This window comes from Oncorhynchus keta, chromosome 1 (genome assembly GCF_023373465.1).
Source record: "Oncorhynchus keta strain PuntledgeMale-10-30-2019 chromosome 1, Oket_V2, whole genome shotgun sequence".
In the NCBI taxonomy this organism is placed as follows: domain Eukaryota; kingdom Metazoa; phylum Chordata; class Actinopteri; order Salmoniformes; family Salmonidae; genus Oncorhynchus; species Oncorhynchus keta.
The window spans coordinates 62,373,464-62,385,077 of record NC_068421.1 but is presented as its reverse complement, the minus strand read 5'-3'; the positions used below and the strand labels follow the sequence as shown (position 1 = coordinate 62,385,077).

Sequence of the window (11,614 nt, the reverse complement as noted above, 5' to 3'; positions counted from 1 at the left end):
GCTTTATCACTGAATTTGTTCAGTGTAATACAGAGCACCATTTGTTGTAATTAAACCGTTTTTATTTATTTTCATTTCTTAAAACAATTCCTGTGAATAACCATGAAAGAATGACACGTGCACAATAGGCAGATGGATCTGAAAAGTCTGACTTTATTTATGTATATAATATGCACTTGATCATTTGTTTGGTTTATTTCAATTAGATAGGTTTTGTTCTTTATAAACAGGCACCTTCTACATTATACAAACATGAGGAGAAACTACTTCATTCATATAACATGTATATGGTTAACAGAAAAATAAAGAACAATAAACATACAAAAATAGTTTATATACAGCATGTAAAAAATAGCCTTGAATAATGAGGCATTTAAGTGTAAATACCATGCTCCATGAGCTCTGCTGATTTGATCACGTGGATTGGTGGTCCAATGAGCCAAAAGCCCTGGACTCAGAGATAGCACATTGGAAGTCATTTGTAGTGGAGGATATTAAGTGCCAGAGATGGGGAACGGGAAATGACTTTGGTTTGTGGTTTGCTTATGGAGGCACTTTTCACAAAACAATATACCTTATAACAGACTTATAATGGTTGACTGCGAATCACCTTGTCAGGTGTGAGTGTGTGTATTTGCATCTTGCTCTGTCAAAATACATGAATCTAGAATACATTGTGACAATAATCTACTTTGATTAGACAATACGTCCAAATGCAACATTTCCAATCAACACTTTAAACTGTGAACAATGTTGTGGATATACAATGATTTGCAATTAGTTTTTGGCTAACAAGTAAATTTGGTCTTGGAGACATTGATGTACCATTTAACGGTGCAAAATAGAAACAATCAATGATTGTCTGTAGTCACAGAGTGGTCACATAAGGCTGTGCTCATATGAGAAACATTACAAAAACAAAAATATTCATTACAAAACAAAGATCTTAAACATACTCAGACTTGGCTTATGAATCACAAAACAATTAAAGAAGGTGCATCAATACACTGATTGTAATTGAGCAAAAAGGCGATTAAATGATTTTGGGGAAAAAGCAACTGCCATATCAAACAAAAAAAGTACAACTTCAGAACCAGTCAAACTGTTGAGAGAAGTGATAATATACAATAATATTCATGTAAAATAGAATAGTAAAAACAGCTGTAAAAGTAACAGGTCTCATAGTCAAACCTTGTTCTTTAACAGTGGGGACTTACTAAGGTGGTTGGCTTGGTGGTGTAAAGCATATTCATCGTATTGCACACACCATAGTGAAACCCCTATGGTGAAAGACCATCTATAGAGAGAGACATAGTGCAACATCCAATTATGTCCTTCTCTTTCATCTGGTATTTCACCAGTCACCATATATTCTTTTTGTATCCATAAACGTACCATAAATGTTAAACTCTTCAGTAACACAGATTCTCCTGACACAGAAACACCACAGCCACAACTTACTAACATCCCTCCCAGGGTGTGGGGGAGTACAGAGGCTACACTGTAACAGAAGCAAGAATGAAAAAGAATACAGTGACTTATATGACAATTATTTACACCACAGTTTAGCTTAGAACCAAACATTGAAGAGATGTATCTATATGTTTTTAGGTTGTGTGTATCTTGCTAATCACACGATGACAGCCCCTCAAAATAGCCTCACCACATCCTACTAAGAAACATTCCAGAATACAAATCCTACGTTTTTTGCTTAAAGAACACAACTTAACATAAGTGAACGGACTCATCATATAAAAAGTAGAGTTAATTTTCAACGAAACATTAGTATGTCATTGGCAGGTCTACATAAAACAAAGTGAATGAAAACGATAAAATGTTAAATGAGCAAATATGTCCTTCAAAAATGTCAAAAATAAGGCTCAGCCAAAAGAAACGGCCCAAAAGGGATGACAAAAAGAAGCCGATTAAGCCAAATGAAGAATATCTACTGTTGATTCTGTCTTGGTGCCTTCTTGAACAGTCCATTTTCCTTACATGACATGATCACTGTTTGGCTCTGGTTCCTTGTTTGATTTCTGATGATCAGTCACTTTCAAACTGTCCAAGGTACTCAAACAGTTAGCAATGCTCAAACCAGACTATACACTCTATCTTTAAGTGCAAAACGTATGAAAAGCATGTAACAATGAAGTGTAAAAGTGATTACTGTAACCAGAGAGACGATAAGACAAAAACAAATTATGAAAGAAGTGACGGATAAGATTTTAAGTTTTGTAGTTTAACTACAAAGATCAACAAAAAATTTAAGAGTTGAGCGCTTTAAGAGAGTCCTCATCTATCATCTATACAAACACCTGCATGTTGCCATGCTGAGGCTGCTGGGGGTTCTGTTGCGTCTGCTGGGACTGTGGCTGCTCCGGAATATGTGTGTGGCGGGGAGGCGGCAGTGCATGGGGGTTCCCCAGGGGGGTGGGGCTGGTGGTGACGTCAGACCAGTCTGAGTTGGAGTGGGGGGAGGAAGAGGACCAGGGGTCAGGGGACTCGGGGGAGGGGGTGAGGTACGGGTGCTCACTGGGCGGGTGAGCCGGGTGCCCTGGGGTGGTGCCCTCCGAGCCAGCGGTGGCATAGCTGTGCTGAGAGGGAGGGGTGGGGTACTTATCCACGGGGCTCTGGATAGCCTGATATGGAGGGAGCTGCTGGCGGGACTGGCCGTCATGCACCATGCCGTGGCTGTGGGCCAGGCCGTGAGAGTGGGGAAGGCTGTGGGACAGGCTGTGCTGGAGGCCCACGCCGGGCATCTGGTACATCATGCCCTGGGTGCAGTGCAGGTGAGTAGGGCCCTGCTGAGAGCGGGGCTGGCCTTGGTTTTGCCCCTGTGACTGCACCTGCCCAGGCTGGGGCTGCTTCAGCAGGGACTGCCCGCCCCCCGGTGCCATCATCTGGAAGGTAACGATGGGAGGCAGCTGCTCTCGGCTCATGGTGACATTCATGGGGGTGAGCAGGCCTTGGCCGTGGTGCTGGGAAATACCAGAATGGCCGTTACCCATCTGCTGGGGAAGGAGGCTGAACATGTGGCCGCCGTATCCATGCTTCAAACCCAGCCAGCTCTGCTGTTGGCCCAGCATGTGGCTGACGGGAGGCAGCAGGGGCCTAGAGGAGGGGCTGCTCAGGAGAGGAGGAGAGTTGGCCGTGTTGGATGCCACGGCAGCATCTCCTGTGTACGAGTGTGGAGACTCCAGGGAGTCCACAGGAGACATGGTGACTGAGCTCTCTGACAGCCCTCCTGCAGCTTTAGTGCCGTTGCCACTGGCTCCTCCAACAGCTCCCACTGCAGGCCCTTCTCCTCCTGTTGGCTTCTTCCTCCGCTTGGCCTTCATATCTTTCAGCTCTTTGGCTGTACCTCCGCCAGGACCTCCAACCTTCACCCCGCCCCGCCTGCTCTTCTTGCCCTGGGGCCCGGACCGCATGCCCATGTAGCCCGCTCCGTTGCCCCCACAGACCAGGGAGTGTCCCACTCCCCCGCCCATGTGGTTGGGGCCGTTGTGAGGGCTGTGGACCAGGTTGTACTGATCGAGCAGACGAACAATGTCATGGTGCATGCGCTCCTGCGCGGTGTCACGGGGCAGCCGGTCCAGGTGGTCTGTGATGTCCCTATTAGAGTAGTGGTCCAGCAGAACCTGGGCCGCCTCAAAACTACCCTCCCTGGCTGCCAGGAACAATGGGGTCTCCTCCTGGAGGAACATAACAGGCAAAACAACCCATGAAGACATGTAAATGTACAGAGCTAATAAAAAATGATACTAAAGTGATAGAATACGGGACAAAGCTTGACATAAAAGCTACGTTTGAGGTAGGAAAACTTGTGTAAAACAAGACGAGGATGTGAAATACAAACCTTGTTGTCCTGCATGTCTCTGTTGGCTCCATTCTTCAGCAGCACTAGGGTGGCCTCCACATTGTTCACAGCAGCTGCCCAGTGCAGAGCAGACTTACCTGAGAGAGAGAGAGAGAGAGAGAGAGAGAGAGAGAGAGAGAGAGAGAGAGAGAGAGAGAGAGAGAGAGAGAGAGAGAGAGAGAGAGAGAGAGAGAGAGAGAGAGAGAGAGAGAGAGAAGAATACTGGTCATTGAGACAAATATGCAAATTGCTCGGTTATGGTTCTCGAGCAATAGCATGAAGGAAATGCAAATGACAAAACCGCAACGTAAACTAAAGACCCAGCTCTAATCGTACTATAATGGTAATTGGACTCCATTCCTATTTGTTTCCCTATTTCTTGCTCTGTATGGCACCACTCAGTGAGAAAATGGCTGAAACAATATTTCCTATGTACAGTAATACTGAACAGTTAGTCTCAGTTTAGGACAAGTCTCTCATCCCAATGTGATTAACTGTATAAAATCATGTAAAAACATACAGGGGTCTTTCCAACCTTTTCTAGCATGAGAGCAACATATTTTTAAAGCTTTCAATTTGGCACATTCTTCTCTCCTCCCTTACAACTCTTTCCCCAGGTCCTTAGTATACAATAGAAAGTAGTGCACTGTTTTCTGCCAATATACCTGGTAAAATAACGGTTCATAAACAACTCTAAGGGGGCCCTATAAAATCTGTTATTTCCCCCCCCCAAATGCAGTTTCATATTTTCCCAAATTATGTTCTCAGTTTTATTTTTCCTGGTTTGAGATTTAGTTCATTTTTCACTCAAAAGTACTATTGTTCATAGAGAAACAATGAAATTGGATGTTCTGAGTCCATGTCAATGCTTAAATCACACCGGAGACACATTTTTGGGGTCTGGAAGAAAACTAACACATTTACATTTTTTGGTTTATTTCCCCTTTAATTGCACATCTAATGAGTGAGGAATGTTCCATCTAATGTGCCGGTCTAGCGATGGTTCTGTACTGCCGACGCTAATTTCATGGCAGAGTTAGCAAATAACAATAGATACAAAATATATACTTAAGCCTGGTAAGCCTACTTTGCAGCTAACTTTTAATTGAGGAGGATTTGGGGAAAGTATTTTTTGGTCAACCTACAAGACAGTTGTCACATCAACTGGCTACACATGGAGTGATAGACAAAAGCACATAACACACAGACAGACTGGGGCAATATTGCTGGAAATGAATTGGCAGATATTGTGTTAGATTTGGCTATTTAAGCCAATAGTGGCTAACCAGGGGTGGGATAATATCAATGTTGCATAGATTAGATAGTAGCTGGGACCTTGGGGTGTCTGATACTTGTTAATGATACTTTGCGGTGGAGCACGTGAAAAATTCCATGTACTTTCAGATTTTTTCCCCGAGCTACTCATAGGTGGGCTGCGAGCTACTGGTAGCTCACAATCAACCTGTTAGAGACCCTTGATATACAATTTACATGTAAAAACAATGCCAGGGCTCACCGTGGTCGTCGACAGCATTGATGTCCGCGTGGCAGTGGACCAGTTCCTCCACCATGCCCTCCACAGCCAGCCTGGCAGCCAGGATCAGAGGTGTGGTGCCATCGTTCATCCTGGCATCCAACTCGGTGGCCCGGTTACGGATCAGGATCTGAGAAGGGAACAGAGTGTTAACTCAATAAGCTCAATATGATTTTTAAACCTTTGCCCATGTGAGCACAGTACCAGCACTAGTTAATCAACTGCTCTAATAAGAGTGTCTTTCAAGCCTCTTACCTGGAACACTCCCTGGGCATCGGCTGCCACAGCAGCGTGGAGAGGTGTGCGACCCATGTTGTCGTGAGCATTGGCATCTGCCCCGGCATCCAGCAGCCTTTTGGCGGCATCGGCCCGGGCATAGCGAGCAGCCAGGTGGAGTGCCGTCTCCCCGGTGCGATCTGTCTGGGCTATGAGTGTTGCACCCTGGGTGATGAGGTCTGAGATGACGTTGGGTCCCGGCTCATCTCCCCCACTCTCCTCTTCCTCCTCTGCCTGCAGGCCGCAATCAGAAGCCCCTCCGTTTCGTAGAGAAGCCAGCATCAGGGGGGTAAAGCCATCTGGAAGAGAATTTTTCAATTTGGTTCAGAGTAAAGAATTATACAGTTACACCAAGGGCAATCCTTATACTTGATTGACAACAATCCTAATCAACCTTAAACTCTACCTGGTCCTTTGACATTGACATCAAGGCAGTCTGCTTCCAGATCAGCCTGTGGTGGAGTGAGAGAGATGTCAGCAGCCTTGTGGTGCTGTAAAGTCCACTCCCGTCGGTCCACTCCTCCATCCACACCCAGTGGCAGCAGGGGCTTGTCCTCAGTCTGGGGGAGAGGAGATGTTTAGATACTAGCTAAATACATCATGCTGGTATGCAACTGGTGAGCCTTCTGACCCAAAATGTCTCTCTCCTTTCTCATTCTCACCCTTGGTTTCTTGGGCGGAGCCTCCTCTTCCATCCATCTCTGGCCTCCGTCCATCATCCCTCCATCCTGGGTCTTGAAGTTCCTGCAGGGAGGAGAGGAAGAAGAAGACAGGGTATGGATCAGGATAATGAGGCTCTACATTATGGTACATTGGTCAAACATTTTTCTCAGTTCAGTACCAGTTTGAACATACTAGAGTATGGTACTGTACACTATAGAGGTACACTATTTGTCTTCATTCCCAGTATAGTGCCGAAATGTAATATCAACAAAAGAAGCACAACATGTGAAGTTGCTGGTCCCATGTTTCTTGAGCTGAAATAAAAGTTATGGACATCGAACATGATTTCATTTTATTGATGGCAATTTGAATGCACAGAGAAACCGTGAGGAGATCCTGAGGAGCATTGTTGTGCCATTCATCCACCGCCATCACCTCATGTTTCAGCATGATAATGCACAGATCTATGTCGCAAGGATCTGTACACAATTCCTGTAAACTGAAAATGTCACAGTTCTTCCATGGCCTGTGTACTCACCAGAGATGTCACCCAATGTGCATGTTTGGGATGCTCTGGATTGACGTGTACGACAGCGTTTCAGTTCCCGCCAATATCCAGCAACTTAGCACAGCCATTGAAAAGGAGTAGGTCAACATTCACAATCATCAGCCTGATCATCTCTATGTGAAGGAGATGTGTTGCACTGCATGAGGCAAATGGTGGTCACACCAGATACTTACTGGTTTTCTGATCCACACCCCCACTTTTTTAAAAAGGGTATCTGTGACCAACAGATGCATATTTTTCTTTTTTCTTTATTTAACTAGGCAAGTCAGTTAAGAACAAATTCTTATGTTCAGGGGCAGAACGACAGCTCGGGATTTGAACTTGCAACCTTTCAGCTGCTAGTCCAACACTCTAACCACTAGGCTACCCTGCCGCTGAATATCTGTATTCAGAGTAATATGAAATCAATAGATTAGGGCCTAATTAATTTATTTAAATTGATTTCCTTATATGAACTGTAACTCAGTAAAATCTTTGAAATTGTTGTATGTTGCGTTCATATTTCGTTCAGTATATACAGTGCATTCGGAAAGTATTCAGACCCCTTGACTTTTTCCACATTTTGTTACATTACAGCCTTATTCTAAAATGGATTTAAAAAAAACATTATCCTCATAAATCTACACACAATACCCCATAATGACAAAGCAAAAACATTTTTAAAAAATTTGTTGCAAAACCAAAACAGGAATACCTTATTTACTTAAGTATTCAGACCCTTTGCTATGAGATTTGAAATTGAGATCAGGTGCATCCTGTTTCTATTGATCATCCTTGAGATGATTCTACAACTTTATTGGAGTCCACCTGTGGTACATTCAATTGATTAGACATGATTGGAAAGGGACACACCTGTCTCTATAAGGTCCCACAGTTGACAGTGCATGTCAGAGCAAAAACCATGAAGTCAAGCCATGAGGTCGAAGGTATTGTCCGTAGATCTCCGAGACAGGATTGTGTCGAGGGACAGATCTGGGGAAGTACCAAAAAGTGTCTGCAGCATTGAAGGTCCCCAAGAACACAGTGGCCTCCATCATTCTTAAATGGAAGAAGTTTGGAACTACCAAGAACCTTCCTAGAGCTGGCCGCAAAGTAAAACTGTGCAATTGGGGGAGAAGGGCCTTGGTCAGGGAGGTGACCAAGAACCCGATGGTCACTCGGACAGAGCTCCAGGGTTCCTCTGTGGAGATGGGAGAACCTTCCAGAAGGACAACCATCTCTGCAGCACACCACAAATCAGGCCTTTATGGTAGAGTGGCCAGACAGAAGCCACTCCTCAGTAAAAAGGCACATGACAGCCCGCTTGGAGTTTGCCAAAAGGCACCTAAAGGACTCTCAGACCAAGAGGAACAATATTTTCTGGTCTGATGAAACCAAGATTGAACTATTTGAACTTAAAGTGTCACGTCTGGTTGAAACCTGGCATCATGCTATGGGGATGTTTTTCAGCGGCAGGGACTGGGAGACTAGTCAGGATCAAGGGAAGGACGGACAGCATAAAGTACAGAGAGATCCTTGATGAAAACCTGCTCCAGAGCGCTCAGGACCTCAGACTGGGGCACCATCCAACAGGCCTTTTGGTAGGCCGTCAATGAAAATAAGAATTTGTTCTTAACTGACTTGCCTAGTTAAATGAAGGTTCAATAAACATGTTTACAACCCTAAGCACACAACCAAAACAGCGCAGGAGTGGCTTCAGGACAAGTCTCTGAATGTCCTTGAGTGGTCCAACCAGAGCCCGGACTTGAACCCGATCGAACATCTCTGGAGAAACCTGAAAATAGCTGTGCAGAGATGCTCCCCATCCAACCCGACAGAGCTTGAGAGGATCTGCAGAGAAGAATGGGAGAAATTCCCCAAATACAAGTATGCCAAGCTTGTAACGTCATACCCAAGAAGACTTGAGGCTGTAATCGCTGTCAAAGGTGCTTCAATGAAGTGAAGGGTCTGAATGCTTATGTAAATGTGATTTCATTTTTCTTTTCTTTTTATATATACAAATATGCTAAAAATGTTGCTTTGTCATTATGGGGTATTGTGTGTAGATTGATGAGGGAAATTATTTTTTTTTAAATACATTTTAAAATAAGGATGTAAAGTAACAGAATGGGGAAAGAGTCAAGGGGTCTGAATACTTTTCGAAAGCACTGTATATATGGACCATACGCAGGCCCTGGTCAAAAGTAGTGCACTGTACAGGGAATAGGGTGCCATTTTGGACGCAACCTTTGTCTTTTCTACACTCACTTCATGCCGAAGTCGTCCTGGCCCAGGGGCTCTCTCCTCTTGTCGTCTTTCTTGGCCAGGAAGCCATCGGGGAGCCAGAGGATGCCGTGTTTGCGTTTCCTCTTGGCGGCCAGCACACCCAGCACCAGGATAAGCAGGATGATGACAGCTGCTCCCACAGCCAGGTACAGCATGAAGGGGGGCTTCTGGGGGTCCATATGGTCACCTGGAAGAGGAGGAGACATGGAACTCTTAACTAGGTGACGCTATCTGAAATGGGCTCTGCATTCAGAGCATGAGTAATGGAGCAAAGTGTCCATTTTTACCAAAGCACATGATAAGTGAGTTTAATCAGGTCTATAATCAAAGATAATGAAGTGTGTGCTGATGTAACATTACCATTTGGGTGGTTTAGAGGTGTCACAATGGGAAAAAGGAGAGGGACTTACTGTCGACAGAGACCACAGGGTAGGGCAGCGCAGACTTCAGGTACTCTGCAGCGATGAAGGATGCAGCCAGCTCTGTGCTGGAGAAACAGTCCATGGAGCTCTCAGCACACTCTCGGTTATCGATCTCCAGGTAAACCTTAGACCTGCAACAAACAAAACTTTGGTTAGGCTTACTTCACAACATGGAGGACTATACAGACTTAATCTTATCTAGCAGTGAAAGAGAGAGAGACAGTCAGGATAAAGACATCTTCTTACCCGATAACCTCCTTGTCCAGCTCCCGTTTGCCTCTACGTTTCAATGTAGCAGACTGTCCTTCAATGGCGTTGTCGTGCTCCAGGCCATAGTAAGGATACACCATGAGTTTCTGCTGGGCGTCCATCTTAACACGGAGGTTGGTGTGCAGCAGGGTTCCCAGGGAGCGCAGGAAGCCTCTCACGTCTCCCAGCAGCTCCTCAGGCTGCAGTAACACTACGATTACCAGAGTGCCATCAACCACCTTAGCAGGGGTGTCCTCAGAGCAGTCCAGGCCATCCCAGCCACATGCCTCTGTGTTACAGCTCTTGTCACAGATCTTGTTGGCATAGTGATCCGCACAGTAGTCATCATACCTGTAGATAGGGAGAGGGAGGGGTTATGGAATTTGGAAGACTCTAGGAGTTCCTATGGGTTAAAAGGCATTTGAATCTGAATTTATTGTATACATTTTCTCGTAATAATCTTAATAAGACATGTACACTCATTGGCCAGTTTATTAGGTTCACAATAATGGCTAATATAAAGCAGACATGCATCAAGGTATTCAGTTACTGTTCGATTGAACGTTAGAATGGGCAAAACGGGTGATCAACAACACTGGACAATTGAGGAGTGGAAAAGCACTGCCTAGTCCGATGAATCCCGGTTCTTGTTGCGTCATGCTGATGGCTGATGAGTCAGGATTTTGCTTAAGCATAATGAGTCCATGGCCCCATCCCACCTGGTGTCAACCGTACAGGCTGGTGGTGGTGGTGGTGTAATGGTTTGGGTAATGTTTTCCTGACACACGTTAAGGTCCCTTGATACCAATTGAGCAACATTTTCATGCCCTGAAGAATTCAAGCTGTTCTGGCGGCAAAGGGGGGTTTGACCCAGTACTAGATGGGTGTACCTAATAAACATGTGTATTGATGTGTTTATGTTGTTAACAACTTTTGTACATACTTGCAGTAGGACTTGGTGCTCTCTTGACACTCAAAGCTGTCGAAGAGGCAGCCAGAGTTGTCACACTCGTGGTCACAGCGGCCGTTGCGGAACAGCTCCCAGCAGGGCACGGAGGCGGTGCAGTTGACCCATGGCCGGCGCCAATGTAGAGAACAGTCCCCTCCGTCCCACTGGCACTCATGGTTGTTGCACTGCGGGTCACACATCTTATCCCCGGACCGCTGCTCACACTCTACATAAGGGCAGGAGGGGGTGCGGGGGGACTGGTCGAAGATGACATTCTCACAGTGCCTGCCTGAGAAGTGGGCTGGGCAGCGACAGCTGTACTGGTATGGGTTGTGTGGGTCCTTCATACAGGTGCCTCCATTCAAACAGGGTCGGTTCTGGCAGCTGTGCACGGTCTCGCAGCGCGACCCACTGAAGCCTGGCTGGCAACGGCAGTGCAGATGACCACCCTGAGAATCCTGGCAGTGCCCGCCGTTCTGACAACGCAGCTGGGCACAGTTGTAGCCCTCTACCTCTCCACAGTTGAAGCCAGTGAAACTCTGAGTAAAGAGATGAGACAGAGAAGGCATCAGACATGTGAACTGACTGGCTGGACAGACACCTGTGGACTGGGTTTTACATTCATAACATACATTCCTGCAGTTGATTAGTCAGAAAACCTGTGAGAATGTTTGGTCTCTTCCTAGAACACTGCTGTTTCTCAGTCATACCTGAACTATGATGTCTCGCCCTCTGAAGCAAAGGTAAGAATAAGGAGGAGGAGAATGGTTAGTAGTTAGGAAAACAGTTCAGTAGTGAAAGAATAGACACTCAGCCACTCAATCCATAGCTA

General features: G+C 45.5%; 1 protein-coding gene across 1 annotated transcript in view; it reads right to left on the bottom strand.

Moving 5' to 3' along the window:
• Window positions 1–133: 133 nt before the first annotated feature.
• The window catches only part of notch2 (notch receptor 2), a 57,581-nt gene continuing 46,100 nt past the window's right edge, over window positions 134–11,614 (bottom strand). Inside the window, exons 25-34 of the mRNA XM_052457394.1 lie at window positions 10,777–11,321; window positions 9,831–10,184; window positions 9,573–9,715; window positions 9,145–9,349; window positions 6,329–6,410; window positions 6,073–6,226; window positions 5,646–5,965; window positions 5,373–5,520; window positions 3,857–3,954; window positions 134–3,692 (exon numbers count right to left, since the gene is read on the bottom strand). Coding sequence (XP_052313354.1) covers window positions 2,304–3,692; window positions 3,857–3,954; window positions 5,373–5,520; window positions 5,646–5,965; window positions 6,073–6,226; window positions 6,329–6,410; window positions 9,145–9,349; window positions 9,573–9,715; window positions 9,831–10,184; window positions 10,777–11,321 — 3,438 coding nt within the window. The 3' untranslated portion in view covers window positions 134–2,303. The remainder of the gene's footprint in view (window positions 3,693–3,856; window positions 3,955–5,372; window positions 5,521–5,645; window positions 5,966–6,072; window positions 6,227–6,328; window positions 6,411–9,144; window positions 9,350–9,572; window positions 9,716–9,830; window positions 10,185–10,776; window positions 11,322–11,614) is intronic.